We start from the raw sequence: 15615 nt of genomic DNA on the forward strand, positions 1-15615 counted from the left end.
TCTAATTTTTTTTTTTCCCCCGTTATTTATAACAGCAGCATATAACATTTACTCAAGTATCTATTGTTCCTTTTAATTCGCTATCAAGCAATGCATCAAACACAGCATCGTCGTCATCGTCGTCATCGTCGTCGTTGTCATTGTCATCATAGTCGTTATCATCATCATTAAGGTTATAATTGTCATTAGAAAGTTTCACTTTCTTTTGAGCTGGTTCCGGGTCAGCTTCCTTTCCAGGAAGGGTCTCTGGTAAGTTATTTAAAAAGTTTTCAATTCTCTTCAAGTTTTCCTCATGCCATGTCAAATGACGTTTGAGATCGTAGTCTCTTGAAAAAGTCCTTCCACATTTTCGTTTTGGACAGATTAGTTTCTTGGATAAATCGTTCAGAATTAACTTGATAATATCTTTTTTCCCATCAAGCAAAGATGTATTGAGTGAAGTGATTGACTTATATGCTTGAGCAGTATCTGATCTAATGTCAGCTCCAAAACAGTTTTCTGACCCATTCTCCTCCTTCTCCTCCTTCTCCTTTTTCTTCTCATCAATAACATTATCAGTTGAAAAAATAGAGCCAAGATTTTTCAAATTAGCATTATTCGTTATCTCCTCGTTATTTTCCTTCTTTTTGAACGTACTCAATTTCAAATCGTCAGGTAAATTCCCATCGTGAAATTCGTTATAATGGGCAACCAAATCTAGCTTTTTGTTAAACTTACCTATATCACAGTAATTACATTGCCATGTCTTTGCTGATTCATCGTGACTCAACATATGCGATTGCAATCCTCTTTTTCCAACACAACCTTTACCACACTTTGCACACCTTAACTTTGGATGTTCTTGCTTAATATGAAACTGTAGAGCCGACCATGTTTTGAAATTCATAAAGCACCCTTGCTGGTCGCACTGATAAGCGGGAGATTCTCCGTGATGCTTCAATTTATGCTGAGCTAGTTTCGAAGGTCGCATAAAGGTCTTATCGCACACTTTGCAAGTCAAAGTTTTTTCATGAACAGAAAGTATATGATGCCTTAGTGACTGGTGCTTGTAGAAGGATTCATTACAATTTGGATACATGCACTTGAAAGATTTTGTATGGGTTATTTCATGTCTCTTCAAATGCTGAGCGGTATTAACGCCTTTTCCACACACTGAGCAGTGGAAGGGCTTTTCTCTCGAATGGGAGATCAAATGAGCATCTAAATGCGATTTACGAAGAAACGTCTTGTCACACTCGGGATACGTGCACATATAAGGTCTTTGCCCCGTATGTATCCGTTGATGCTGCTCTAAAAGAGAGGGTCTATTATAGGCCTTATCGCAATTATCAAAAGTGCATATAAACTTTTTCGGTCGGGTAGATGTTGTGGTTGTAGAAGTGTGGGACGTTAGCGATTGTATATCTTCTTCACTCATTCAAAATTACCTGTTGATATACTGAAAATCATCTACGGGGCAAAAGTTATAAACAGTTTTAATGAGATAATTGAAAAATTTAACCTGTATGAAAAACAATAAATTTTACGAGATGAGATGAGATGAGAAAGAAGAGAGGGAAAAAAACAAACAAAAAAAAACAACTGATTATCAAGTAACTTTTTGGATTTCGAAATCCATGTTGAGGGGCTTTGTACTGAAGAATCCGAATTGGGATATAAGTTTTTGATATGAGTAGTTGAGGGGGAACAAAGAGGAACGCGGTTATGTTTTGTTATAGGAGGCTCAACTTCTAATCTTTTTTTTTTTTTTAAGTTTCTCTTTCTTTTCCCCAAGACTGGGGATTTATGACCCCCTTTATATAATTTATTTATCGGTAGCACAATCCTAATTTGAAATTAGTATGTGTAACCTGTTACCTATCACATTTCCTAATCGGTCTAGCAAAAAAAAATGGTCTTGATATCTTTGATTAGCTTTCTCAAATTTGTTACATATAACATTTTTTCATTTATTATATATAGTCCTTACTTGAGCAATAGTATGGGTGGATGCAAACAAAACAACTATTACGAATAATGACCAGAACCTATCAAAGTGGTATCAAAGTCATCCCAATTAAACAATTTTTTTTCCTATGCTATGACGTAGGAAACATTAAGGAATTTCTTCTCTCTTATCAAGATGCCAAGTAAAGTGATTGTATTGTAAGCTACCGCCATTTTACGGCCATGTTATTGTTAGGTTACGGCCATGTTACTGTTAGGTTACGGCTGGAAGAAAGCTGCAGGTTGTTTACAACTAATTCCCTTATTCGGCGGTTCCCTACCCTTTCCCACTTGGGAACAGCGACTCAACCTAAATATCTGCAATGAGCTTGTTTTCTCCGATATATCCAGAGGGATAAAACAAAAAAAAAAAAAAAAAGAGTGAGAAAGACCAGCAAAACACACACTTTAACGTAAATTACACAGCTTTTTGCTATCCTCTAGCTAAATCCCTAAATACCCCCATAACCTGTTCCTCTAAACTCTCAAGAATAAATTTAAATTACTTGAATAAAAAAAACTCATTGTTACCTAATAACAAGTGGTAAACTTTACATGGAAAACTCGGCAAAAGTTATCTTTGAATTTGCGCAAAAAAAAAAAAAAAAAAAAAGCAAGAATTCATACATAGTCATACATAGTGTCTCAAGGGGAAAAAAAGATTGAAAATAAAAATCGAGGGATTGTTCACACCACGCACTTTGTTCGAGCAAAGTTGAGTCTGGTCATTTGATTGAACACCTATTTTCTGTTAAGCTTAACAACAAATCAGACCAATACTTGCACTTTTTATTTATAAAGCCCTTGCGCTTTACTAGTTAACACGATAATAGAGTAATTTTGCTTCATTATGGGTATTAATAATCCGATTCCAAGGAGTTTGAGGAGTGAATCAAAGTATGTAAATATAAGTCATCATTTTTTTTTTTCATTGCATTCCAGCGATCAAGATATCAAGATACCAAGCATATACTAACATGGAACCCCCCCATTCTTTTTTCCCCTTCTTTTAAAGAAAAGCAGCAAAAGTCTTATCATCTTTTATCAAACCAAACCAGCTTGCAGGGCCCGATGAAATAATCCCACCTAGAATATTAAAGAATGCCAAGGGTTTGGCTGTAATAACGGTTTTGAAAGCAGGGTTTCTTTTTTCGGGAAGAGCAGGCTCAGGAGTTGTTGTTGCACGTTTACCAGATGGACAATGGTCAGCACCCTCCGCTATAATGACTGCGGGTGCAGGAATGGGTGGTATGGTTGGTGCTGAATTGACCGATTTTGTGTTTGTCTTGAACACAAAAGCAGCAGTAGATTCTTTTGCACAGTTGGGTTCGGTCACTTTGGGAACAAACGTATCGGTTGCCGTTGGACCACTAGGTAGAAGTGCAGAGGCAGCTGGTACAGCCTCTTTAAGTTCAGTTTCGGCAATTTTTGCTTATTCCAAGACAAAAGGTTTGTATGCTGGTATCTCGCTCGAAGGATCAGCAATTATGGAAAGAAGAGATGCAAACAGAAAGTTCTATGGTGAGGATATCAAGGCTAGGGATATTCTAGCCGGTCGAGTGGAACCACCTCCAGCGTGCGATTCTCTTTTGAGGGTCTTGGAATCGCGAGTATTTAATAATAGAGAGGAATGGGACGACGAAGATTTCTATAACGACGACTACTATGATGATATCCCAGACGAGTTTTCCGATACAACTTCAACTTACTCGTCACCTAGTAGAAGTAGAAGACGTGGTGTATCGGCTGTGGGTAGACGCTCAAGCCGCAGAAGAAGGCAATCAGATAACTACTATTCAGATGAAGAAGATGATTATTCAGATGAGAGTGATGATTATGGTGGAAGAAATAGAAGAAGACCTAGTACACGAGCAACATCAACGAGAGGCTCCAGTGCAGGAGGCTACTCAAAGTCGAAACATGATGCATCATGGGAAGACGATGTATACGATTCGGGATATAATGGTAGATCAAGGGCAAGAGGAAATAGTGATGCGTATGACTCAGGATACAGTGGAAATACAAGAGCAAGAGGCAATAGTGATGTATATGACTCAGGATATAATGGTAAAACAAGATCAAGAGGGAACAGTGACGTTGATAGATTGAATGCAAGATTGGGAAATACAAGGTTGTCACCAAATAAGGGTAACGGAGCACCTTCTAGACCCCCAACCGCTTCGAAACCAAATTTTGGTGGGAGTCAAAAATCAAAAGCCAATGCATCTCAGGCTATTGCTTTATATTCTTTTAAAGGTGAACAAAGTGGAGACTTGCCATTTAAAAAGGGAGATGTTATTGATATTTTGAAGAGAACGGAAACTGTAGATGATTGGTGGACAGGTAGAAATAACGGAGTAACAGGAATCTTTCCTGCTAATTATGTGGAGTTGATTTAACAAAGAAGCTGATATGAAATTGAAAGTATGAAACAAAAAAAATGTAAAAATAAAAAGAGAGAGAGAGAGAGAGAGAGAGAGAGAGAGAGAGGATATGATAAAAATAGTCTTTTTGTATATTATTGGTGGTGTAATCAATAAAAGTGATTAATAGAGTTAGCTTTGTAAAATCCTCTTTTTTCCTTTTTCTACTGCAGCAGATAAACAAGGTCCTAGATATTCATGAGTTTATCAGCTAAAAAAGAAAAGAAACTTACATGGGTGCAAAATTAAATAGTCTAAATTTTCCAACGGTGTCTATTCTAATCTAAAAGTTTCGTGTAAAAGGTGCTCCACAACCACTTTTCCTTCGTCAAAAGTAGGGTCAGGATGTCTCACTACTGCTGCTGCGTGTGTCGCAGGAGTATGTCTTATAATAATTGGGTATTTATTCCACGAAAGTGTGTTCAATTTGTCTACTGCGTACTTCTGCAGTTCGCTTAATTTAATTTTGGGGAATTTTGCAGAATGCGACGCTCTCCAGCTCATGGCATCATACATATCTTCAACCAATGTTTCTTGTTCGTCTTCCAACTTATTCGAAAAGTTGGTCAAGAGTGATGTTTCCTCGTGGTACTCGTAAAGGTTTGCTAACTTGTTAGATAGATCCAAATCTTTGTTATATTTACGTAATCTTACCGTCATTTTGATTCTTTGAACAATCGTGGATATAATAAACGATAGTGCCCAAAATGGCGTATACACAATAACTGAACTGATTATTTTGAGCCATCTCAAACTCTTCCAAAACCAACTATAGTTTGGTTTCTCATTTACAGCTACTCCTCCTCCTCCTCCTTTTCCTTTTCCTCCTGCTGCTGCTACTTGATCTTGTTTCTGATAATGTAATGGCTTTGAATAATCTATAATTGTTGGCTCATACCCTTTAATATAATCGCATTTTATGTTTTCAGCTATTCTATTATACATTGAGTTTACTGGGTCTTCACTTGATATAAATGAAGTAAACCAAGAACACCTCTTATCGTTTAATACATTTGCATATAGCGACCTATATTTGAACTTCTTCAATATGGCGTAAAACTTTGACTTTGGATCGGCCATCCAAACAATCAACGGCTTTTGGTCTTTGCCGACTTTGTCCTTGAGGAAGAATTGCGAGCCTGTAATCAATAACATATATGGAGCCACTTTGTTGTAAATACGTACAGACAAGTTGTGGGTCTGTGGATTCAGAACACCTATATGCGGGGTGCAAATGGTAATGTAATTAATTGGTTCAATGTGGTTGAAATAGCCCAGAGCATCTAATAGTCCAATGGCATACCTTGCCAATAACCCACCCATTGAGTACCCAATAATGGAAAATTTAACAACCTTATTGCCGCTGTCACTAATGAGTTGTGTTTGTTCAAGTATTTCGTCACTTATCCTTTTGCCATTGATATCAATTCCATCGTATGTAAGGTATCCGGCATGGGTCGTGGTCTTGTATACAAGAATATTATCTCCCTTAGTGGTTGTGGTGGTAGCTTCAAAGTGCTCATTGAACTGTTTTTCAATATAGGCTAGATGTGACGAATTACCCCAAATTCTAATAAGCAAGTTAGTAACACTTCAATACACATTGCTGTGTTGCGGGGTCTCCTCCTCCCCCTCTTCCTTTTCCCTTATGTTAACATACCCGTGGACAAGTATTACTAAATGATAATCAACCATTTTCGTCTCTTTCGTCTCTTCTCTCTTCTCTTTCTCTCTTTCTCTCTTTCTTTTTTCTATTGACAACGAGCTTTTTTCTTATCTTTCTTTGACACCAGGATTCCGATGAAAAGAGAGATATTTGTCGCGTTTTTAAGATTTTCTGGTGGTTTCAAGGGTTTTCTTTCACGAGCAAAAAATTCGTTCCCTTCTCTGGTGGGTTTAAAAAGAAATAGAAAAATCAAGGGGGGGGGGGGGGGGGGGGGGGAAGACCCTTGTTTTTATAAATTTATATTTCAAAGAATTTCACCATTCTTGTATATTAATACAATTACATAAGTTATTACATAATTTTACCTTAATTCCGTAAAAAAAGAGATATCTTAACTGTACACTATAACTCATATTAGGTTTTGGTAACAGCTTTGTTAAGTACTAAGTGGAAACCGAGTATGGATTCCATTTAATACAAAGGAAAAGATTCTACAAAAAAAAAAAAAATAGTTGATTCAAGTAGTAAGCCAATGACCTGGTGGGCAATGTCTTGTTAAGAAATCACCTTGATAAGTTATGTTCTTGGTAACCTATTACCTCGGTCAACAATGCCTCATAGTAAAGTATCTGAGTTTTCTCTTTTATCACAATAACCCAAAAGTTTTCAACGCGGGAACCAAAAAAAAAAAAAAAAGAAAGTAAGTAAATTTTCAGTTTGTTTAACAAAATCATATGCATATAAGGTTTTTCAACTTAGAGGGGGTTATGGAACTAAAAAAAAACAAAAAACAACAACAACTAATACAAGGTGTTAGAGCTCTTGGTCTATTTATTGATAACAACATTTGTTCATCAATTTTGTTCTTATCATTTTGAGAGGCAATTCTTCTGTATTTAGGTCTCTATATATCGATGCTCCTCTAATTGCATTTAGTACTATGATCAGACGTTTTGGGATGAAAATGTGTGCAACTTGTCTATAAGCAACTTTGGATCAAGATTCCTGTAGCTACTCCCACATTCAACGAATCAACAATCTTGTCATTTTCTCCAAGTTGTGGTATACCAACTAAATAATCACTGGTCAACTTGATATTTGTTCTTACACCTTTTCCCTCGCTACCAATCACTAACATAACAGGAGTCCTTTGCAAAGCAGTCTTGAGGCTTTTCAAATCAATAAACTTGTTCCTAAAGCTTGACTCGGCGGGTTTCGCGCTAGTGGCAATAACAGTCCATCCATTTTTCTTAACATTCTCTAAAAAACTCAAACTTTTCTCTACTTGGTAAATGTTCATCAAATCCAATGCCCCCGACGAAGCTTTATTCGCAACAGGGCCCAATTTTGCACTCGAATGGCTAGGTATCACTACAAAGTCAACTCCAAAAAAGTATGCACTTCTCAATATAGACCCGATATTCTGGGGATCGGTAATTTCATCCAAGTATAACGCAAGGGGATATTTTTCTTCACCATCCTCTTTAAGGTTTCGACATCTCGTTACTTCTTCCACAATCACATCAGTGTCCCCATATTTATCCTCCACCATCAATGTATAGTCACGGTTTTCAGCACGCCCGACTTCCTTCACGTACGGCACAACTAAGGACTTGGTCTTCAACACTACTCCATTATGTACACCGTTTTTGGTAAGTATATTTAAGGCATTTTTATCCCGAACACTCTGCACTTTTACTCCATATTCTATTTTTGCTTTTTCAATGATACTAGAATCTTCGCAATTGAACGTATACAATCCAAAAATCAGACGCTTTCTAGCAAGAAGGACGGATTTGACCAGGTGTGTACCATAAACATATTCAAAAAATGTTCCATATGTTCCAGGCCTTATTGTTCCATTATCGGCCTTTCTGTGATTGTACATGATTTCTTGAGCACTTAAACCATCAAGATTACGTCTCCGTCTGCCAGATTCATCCATTGCATCCATTGCATCCTTCTCTTCCTTTAGTTTCTGTTCTTCGTGAGTTTTTTTCATTCCTCGGTACCTCCGTTGCCGAGCTATTTTTTCCTGCATAATTTTCCATCTCCAGTCACTCATCTTTCCATACTTCCTCTTGAAAAACCTTTCCTTGGTGATACCTAGTTCCTCCCATGGCTTGACTTCTACTTTGGTATATGGTAGATTCTTCTGAAACGACCTTGGTTCATTCTTTTTGTTAGGATGGTGTGGCTTCAAATACGGCCTTATCTCACTTGCCTGTAATAGCAATGAAATCATAGAAAACAGTCTTTGTTGCAACATAACGCAATTGGTCATTATTTATGTACAAAAAGGGAGATGAGATGAGATGAGATGAGATGGAGAAGATCAACATTTTTTCACCTGTTCATTTTTTTTTCTTCTTCCACCCCAGACCGATGCGATACTAACTTAATTTACAATTTTATTATTGCATATCTTAAATACATTCTCACCCCGTTCTTTTCTATTCTACTTTTGAAGATAAATAGATGGACTTGTGATAAAATAGATGGACTTGTGATAAAATAGATGGACTCATGATAAGACACCTTTGGTACTTGGCACATCGTCCTTTCCTGTTTTTGATATTGCCTCCTTTATGGCGATGGCCAATGCCTTGAACGCGCTTTCAGCTCTATGGTGATCATTAAGCCCTCTCAAACAATCAACGTGTATCGTGATTGCTGCCAGCTGAGCAAAACTTTCTAGAACATGAGGAATCATTTCTGTAGACAAGTCACCAATTTTTTCTCTTTTTAATCCTAAATCGACTACAGCGTATGGCCTATTGGACAAATCAACAACAGCTCTGCTCAAAGCTTCGTCCAAGGGTGCATATCCATGCCCAAATCTCTTTACCCCCCTTATCGGTCCCAAGGCATTCTTGAAAGCTAAACCCAAAGCTATACCAACATCTTCACTTGTGTGATGGTCATCAATGTGTAAGTCACCTATACATTCAACTAGCAAAGACCAGCCCGAATGTTTGGCCAACGCATGCAACATATGGTCAAGAAACCCTACACCCGTTTGAACATTTATAACTTGACCTCCACTTGTTTGTGAAGCGTGCTCCTCACCTTGAGCAACTTTTTCCAGTAATATTGACTTTGGAATTTTCACCGAACCTCCATCTAGACTTATTGCAATCTGTATCTTCGTTTCGTTCGTATCCCTCTTAATAAATGCCTCTCTTCTCTCTATAGACATTATAAATATTCAAGTCTGTCAATCCCTTCGAAGTTACTGAAAAGAATGTGTGAAAAATTTAGGGGTCCTCACATAACAGAAAAAAAAAGAAGCTTAATAAGATGAAGATGGAAAAAAAAAACATAAACAGATATAACTCATAAAGGAAAGATCAGCATAAACAGATACAGCTCATAAAGGAAAGATCAGCATAAACAGATATAACTTATAAAGGAAAGATCAGCTTGCAATTCAATTGTATTATAGAGAATACTAGAAAATCTATAGATTTCCAGGTGTGTTCAAAATTTAATTCTATCACAAAACACCCACAATTTATATCTATCTATCTATCTATCTTAATTTTTTTTTTTTGTTTTGTTCCCTCCCTACCCCAGCTTTTTCCCCGACGGAAAAGAGTAATGTATACCTATATGGAACATCTTCAGAAATGCTTTCTCAAGTCGACAAATTGGAATGAGGACAATATATTTTCAAACATAACAGCTACTTCTCAAGCGCTCCTAGATTTCCCTATACCCAATGGCTTTAAAATCGATACATCTTCCAAAACAACAGACTTTCTGGCATCTTCATTTACACTATCTAATTTCCATCAAATCAACGGGTCGATTGCTTATCTATACTCGCTGAAACCATTGACTAATATTATGGGGACAAAGGAGATTTCGTTGCAAGATGCTATTGCAGGCTTTAGAATGATTGAGCCATTAATGGTGTTGCGGAATCAAAAAGTGCAAGAACTGAACTTGAAGAAAAGAAGGTGGCACAATACCGAAAAGAGCAATAAAAAGCATCTGCTTTTATACGGGCGAATGTACTTTCCTGGATCCACTTTAGAGGCAATGATTATCAAGCGCATTACTGAAAATACTCAATTATTGATAAAGTGCGTGAACAATCCGCATCTAGATAAGAATGGAACTATGATTGTTTACTTGCAAAACAACACTGCGAAATATCTGCGAGAGCTCATATATTCCACCAATGAATCCTTGATTGGGCTCCGTTGTTTGTACAACTTGGGTAACAGTATAGCTAAAAATAAAAATCCCAATTTGATTCCCAAATTTGACAATTCGGTAGTTTCTGTTGGTACAGAGTTGTGGTTTGCGGCAAGGACGATGAGCCCGGGATTGTCCTCTGCGTTAAGGTATTCAACAAGATCAACAGCAACAGGTAAACCATTAACAATGACTCTTGCCGTAAACCCCATCCTTGGACACATCTCATCCACTTATACTGTGAAAACTTCGGTGGCTTCTACCTTTTGCTCCAAATACGACTTCAATTTCTTTTCGTATGCTAGTAATTTGTCCCTTGGCTTTGAATTGTACAGTTACGCACGAAAGAATGCTGCAGGGAACGCTATATCATCATTATCGCGATCGAATCACTACGCATTTGCACCACAACACATCAAAAAGGGGAAGAGCTTAGAGGAAGGACAACACCCTGTTCAAGTCAAATTGTACAAGCCTTATTCTAGTATCAACAACGATGCACGAGAGACAAATGTTTACAATGACCGGTTTCCTTCAAAGGTACCAGCAGTCATAGAGAAACGAAGTGAAGATCTCAATCTCAGAACCAATGAGACCGTTACTACTGCTTTTCAAAATCTAGTGAACGAAAGTGATTTCTCTAGTGTTTTGAAAGTGTCAACTAGTTTACGAGATAAAACAGTAAAATTGCTTTGGGAAGGCAGGGTTCAGGATTTCTTAGTCAGCACTGGTGTCAGAATTTCTTTGAACTCGCTAACCAACACGCCTGAACTCAATAAATTTGGTATAACATTCTCATATGCCTTCTAAGTGATGAGAAAGCCAGTTATAGACTTGTAACCAATAGAGATAGATTGAAGTGAAGTTTATACATAGAGGTTTATTAGAAGATTTAATGATAGTTAGCGGTAGCGCTTAACATTTGGTGAACGCACGCACAATTGGTTTTTTTTTTTTTTCTTTTCCAATTTTTCAGTTTGACTTGAGAAACTATGAAGGTTGTTTGAAGAACCAATAAGGAAATAGCACTTGTATAGCTCCATATAGATGCCGACGATGACGACGACGGCGATGTCGGCTAGTAGGGAGTTTTTTGATTTGATCAAAAACTCAAAATTGGCTCAAGTTGCCAAACCTCAGCTGAAGAGTATCAGAGGTAACTCAAACAAGCCTACGCATCAAACAATCTTTACACCATCATCAAGTGCACATAGATCCAATTATGGGTTGAAGACCATCTTGCCTAGCAAGATCGGGAAATCGTATATCTCGTTCAATGATATAGACAATCACAAGGGAATGCCAGATGTTGAGAAGAATTCAGGCGATCACTATACCAGATTGATTTTCCAAGAATTGGGTATGCCTTTAAAGAATCATTTTACTAGTCATAATCCGCTATTTCCTCAGGCGCACAATAAGAGCTCCAAGAAGCCGTACGATAAAACTTTGACAAATTGCTTGAATTTGGAGTTGAGAGCTAACCCGCGAGAGGTTGTAAAAATTTTGAGAAAGAATCCCAAGTTGTATCTGAATTTTAGGTCGTACGTTATAAAGAAATATCCGCAAGTGTATTTGTCCAACACTCCATCGATAGAGTTGTACAACTTGATTAAAGAATATTTGGGCCAAGCTGAAGATATTGAAAAGAGGAAAGTTTCCCTTGAGTCGAGAGCGCAACTTAAAAAGACTGAAGCGGTTCAAGGTACCGGTGGATTTTCATATAACCAAAAGGGTAGACTTTGTAATACGCCCAATGGGATTAGATACAATACAATTGCTCCAGGAAGGATTGTGGGTACAAAAGAGGCAGCAATAGGAGGTATGGTAGCAAGTGTAATAGACCGCTCAATAGCATTGCAAACGAATTACGCAAGGAACAGCCCTGGAAAACAAGAAAGACAATTTACATTACCGTTCAAGATCAACGAAACCGAGTTAGTTGAAGAAGGATCAGTAAGAGTATTTGCCGAAGGTATCAAGACTGGTAATTGGTCTGAAAATGACGAAAGATACCTTACTGCAAGGAATACCATGAATAGTAGTTCAGATAGAAGTAACTCTGATGATGAAAGTTTGGAGAGTTTGTTAAATTTGATTCTTCCAAAGAGATCGTGAGCCTACTGTTACTGAGTTTGTTCTCTCTGATTTCATCATGTATATATTTGTACATATATAGCAGAATAGTGAGTTTCCACAAAGCAAAAGTCAATGATTTATGCTTGTTACTCTTTATTTTCGACACTTTGTTCAATAATTTCATATGTTGCCTGATCTGCTTCAATGATTTCCTCTCTCTCTTTATCTGTTGAGTGGTGAATTGTAGAGTCAAGTTCTACCTTGTCCTTATCCGTGGTTTCAGGCTCCTTGTCACTGGTTTCTTCTAGATTCTCCTTGATACTAGTTTCCTCTAGATTCTCCTTGATACTGGTTTCCTCTAGATTCTCCTTGTTACTAGTCTCCTCTAGATTTTCCTCGTTACTAGTTTCTTCTAGATTCTCCTTGTTACTGGTTTCCTCTGGATTCTCCTCGTTACTAGTTTCCTTTCGATTCTCCTCATTACTACTCTCCTTTGGATTCTCCTTGTTACTGTTCTCTTCAAGATTCTCCTTGACTTTCTTCTTTTTCGGGTACTTCTTAGGTTCAGGTTTCTCTTGCGGTATACCAACCATCTTTCTCTCCTCATTTTTCAATTCAACTCTTGTATGTTCGGCTAACTCCTCATCAAGTTTGCCATCGACTTGATACCACAATTGATAAGGAGTTAGGCGTATACCAACATCCAAGATATGATTCATCTTGGCTTGTACTTCCTCTACGGATCGCACACTGTTTATCAAGATTGGTAAAAACTTTTTAGGCATTCCATGAATAGTAAATGAGACACTTGAATATAGATAAACAGGTTCCTCAGGTGGCTGTAGTGGTTTTGGAACCATAGATTTTTTTGATATTGGCCCCTTTCGTTTCTTTTTGCCCCGACGAGGAGGAGGGGGTCCACGTCTCTTTACAGGAGGAGCCGCTTGTTCCTCAAACTCTGCTGTGTTATTCTCTGGTTGAATAACGTTTTGCTCAGATTGTCCATCAACATTGTTCTTATTTGTTTCTGTGTCCACCATGTCATTTCCATTCTGAACCTTTTCTGCTAGGGTTCCAACGTCCTCACTGGAAACATCTCGGGATACTACTAGATTTCCATTCTCCTTCTCCTTCTCATTTTCAATTTCATTCTCAATCTGATTCCCATCCTCAACCTTTTCTGCTGATATTCCTACGTCTTCACTGGCAACTTCTTGAGCCGCCTTCTCTTCCTCAGCCTTTTTAGCTTTCTCTTCGTCTTCTTTTCTCAATTTTTCTTTGTAGTCTTTTAACGCTGCCTCATATTCATCAACTTTCTTTTGGTTATGAATCCATAGAAAGCTCATCAAGATATCGCTAGTATCTGAGTTATCACCATTTTCTGCATTGATCATGGTTGATGGTTCTAAAACTTCGCAAATAGCATAAGTTGGAAATTGAAATCGAACATTCACATTTTCTAGAAATTCAAACAAAACAGTTGCATTGACCAGATATTTCTCTTGAAATGCGGTTAGTTTTTGGTCTTTAGATATTTCTAATTTCGACTGTTTCTGGCTTTTATGATCCTTTTTAGTGTCAGTCATAACCATCTCTATTTTCAAATCGCTCTGGATATTTTCCTGAGAGTCAACAGCGGGAGAATCACTTGTTGATAGTTCAGCTGGGGAGTCCTCTTTTTGCTTGTCTTGTGGTATGGTATCAACCACTGTCTCCAATAGCTGTTGTTGCACAGGTTCTGTCTCCACTGACTGCTGTTGCACAGGTTCTGTCTCCACTGACTGCTGTTGTACAGGTTCTGTCTCCACTGACTGCTGTTGCACAGGTTCTGTCTCCACTGACTGCTGTTGTACAGGTGTCGTTTCAACCTCCGTCTCCAGGACGGATTCGTTTGTATCCTTTTCTTCTGCTGATCTACTATTTAGCTCTGAAGTTTCTTTCGTTTCCATATCATCTTGCAGATTATGCAAAGGTTCATCTAAATCCATTGGATCTTTTGCTGCGTCCTCAGGAATCTTCACTTTTTCAAGAAACACAAGAACTTCTTCATCTGCGTGAGGTGGCGCCCCAAGGGATTTTGCCTTTTCAATGTATTTCTGAAACAAAATAATCTCACCCACCAGCGCATTATTATTAGCTACCCTGTTCATCAAATCATTCAAAGAAGGATCTAAACGCGCAAGGTAATTTAGATTATCAATCATTAACCTATTTTCCACAATGCTCATATCAACAGACCTCAGTTGCTTAGACTTTGGAGTTTTTGCTTTTGCTTTTGCTTTCATCTTCTTCTCCCCTCCACTCAATTTAAAAGACCCCTCCTCTACTGTTCCCCACATAGCAGAATTTGAATTCGTTTTTTTCAAGTCAAGACTACCTTTTGGCGACAAGGACGTCCCACTTTCTTTTGGCTCGACTTTTGCTTTGGCAAGTAATGCTTCTCTCTTTTCAATTTCCCTCCTCCTCTTCTTTTCCTCTCTTTCCCTTGCATCCCTTTCTCGTTTTGCTCTTCTCTCCAACTTCTCTTTCTCCCTTTGCGCCTTCTTCTCGAGTCTTTCTTGTTTATTCCGTAATTTCTCCTTCTTCGTGTCACTTCTCTCGTCTTTTGCAATAAAGATACGTATTTCGAAAAAATGCACACCGATAGTCATTCCGCAGTCCACCAATTTTACCATTATATCCCTTGCGCTTATATCATTATTCAAAACACATGATCTACCAGCATAGACATCGTCTTTTTTCAAATGCAGCGGGACAGGCTTGTCCTGTTCGAGAAGCTTTTTGATATAGCTGGACTGTTTGACCCAATATAGCTGAAACATGGGACATAGACGCAAAATATTGTATCGTGATTTTATTATCGACAAGTAAAGTATACCTGTATCTTTAATAGTCAAGGGTTGGCTAATTGATGAAATTTGCGAGGTTGCCGAATACGACACAGGAAATGAATGCACATCCTCAAACGGACGAATTATTTTATGACTTTGCTCCTCTTGCTCCTTCTCAATCTCATCTCGTTGAGACGACGTGATCCTTCGTCTCACTCTAGGTGGCATTTTCAAGCGGTTAACTACAGTGAATTGAATTTGAAAAAAAAAAAAAAAAAAAAAATGAACCTAAAAAAACAAACTTACATAGCTTTTGATTCAATCCTGTTACTGCGTAAGAACTCCATAATGAATGTATATATTACCTGAATTTAGTATTGAGTTGATTTGTATAAGTTTTTCGTTTACGAATTTTGTTATACTATAA

General features: G+C 37.8%; 8 protein-coding genes across 8 annotated transcripts; 3 read left to right on the forward strand and 5 right to left on the reverse strand. All coding sequences in view use genetic code 12, as the record gives it.

Annotated features, from left to right (window-relative positions):
• Nucleotides 1–52: 52 nt before the first annotated feature.
• On the reverse strand, nt 53–1417 carry PZF1 (Pzf1p; the record flags this gene model as incomplete). The annotated part of the gene is made up of 1 exon (XM_049322422.1): nt 53–1417. The coding sequence occupies one exon, from the start codon at nt 1415–1417 to the stop codon at nt 53–55; it is 1365 nt and encodes a 454-aa protein (XP_049181450.1).
• A 1419-nt stretch (nt 1418–2836) lies between these two features.
• Nucleotides 2837–4385, forward strand: KGF56_001312 (uncharacterized protein; the record flags this gene model as incomplete). The annotated part of the gene is made up of 2 exons (XM_049322423.1): nt 2837–2883; nt 3002–4385. The coding sequence occupies 2 exons, from the start codon at nt 2837–2839 to the stop codon at nt 4383–4385; spliced, it is 1431 nt and encodes a 476-aa protein (XP_049181451.1).
• A 297-nt stretch (nt 4386–4682) lies between these two features.
• On the reverse strand, nt 4683–6104 carry KGF56_001313 (uncharacterized protein; the record flags this gene model as incomplete). Its single annotated transcript, XM_049322424.1, has 2 exons — nt 4683–5979; nt 6070–6104. The coding sequence occupies 2 exons, from the start codon at nt 6102–6104 to the stop codon at nt 4683–4685; spliced, it is 1332 nt and encodes a 443-aa protein (XP_049181452.1).
• A 950-nt stretch (nt 6105–7054) lies between these two features.
• Nucleotides 7055–8320, reverse strand: KGF56_001314 (uncharacterized protein; the record flags this gene model as incomplete). The annotated part of the gene is made up of 1 exon (XM_049322425.1): nt 7055–8320. The coding sequence occupies one exon, from the start codon at nt 8318–8320 to the stop codon at nt 7055–7057; it is 1266 nt and encodes a 421-aa protein (XP_049181453.1).
• Nucleotides 8321–8599: 279 nt separating this feature from the next.
• Nucleotides 8600–9274, reverse strand: HIS3 (imidazoleglycerol-phosphate dehydratase; the record flags this gene model as incomplete). Its single annotated transcript, XM_049322426.1, has 1 exon — nt 8600–9274. The coding sequence occupies one exon, from the start codon at nt 9272–9274 to the stop codon at nt 8600–8602; it is 675 nt and encodes a 224-aa protein (XP_049181454.1).
• A 413-nt stretch (nt 9275–9687) lies between these two features.
• Nucleotides 9688–11088, forward strand: MDM10 (Mdm10p; the record flags this gene model as incomplete). Its single annotated transcript, XM_049322427.1, has 1 exon — nt 9688–11088. The coding sequence occupies one exon, from the start codon at nt 9688–9690 to the stop codon at nt 11086–11088; it is 1401 nt and encodes a 466-aa protein (XP_049181455.1).
• Nucleotides 11089–11325: 237 nt separating this feature from the next.
• Nucleotides 11326–12396, forward strand: KGF56_001317 (mitochondrial 37S ribosomal protein bS1m; the record flags this gene model as incomplete). Its single annotated transcript, XM_049322428.1, has 1 exon — nt 11326–12396. The coding sequence occupies one exon, from the start codon at nt 11326–11328 to the stop codon at nt 12394–12396; it is 1071 nt and encodes a 356-aa protein (XP_049181456.1).
• A 107-nt stretch (nt 12397–12503) lies between these two features.
• On the reverse strand, nt 12504–15416 carry KGF56_001318 (uncharacterized protein; the record flags this gene model as incomplete). Its single annotated transcript, XM_049322429.1, has 1 exon — nt 12504–15416. The coding sequence occupies one exon, from the start codon at nt 15414–15416 to the stop codon at nt 12504–12506; it is 2913 nt and encodes a 970-aa protein (XP_049181457.1).
• Between the last annotated feature and the right edge of the window lie 199 nt (nt 15417–15615).

Source organism: Candida oxycetoniae, assembly GCF_023343755.2.
Source record: "Candida oxycetoniae strain CBS 10844 chromosome Unknown scaffold2, whole genome shotgun sequence".
NCBI lineage: Eukaryota > Fungi > Ascomycota > Pichiomycetes > Serinales > Debaryomycetaceae > Lodderomyces > Lodderomyces oxycetoniae.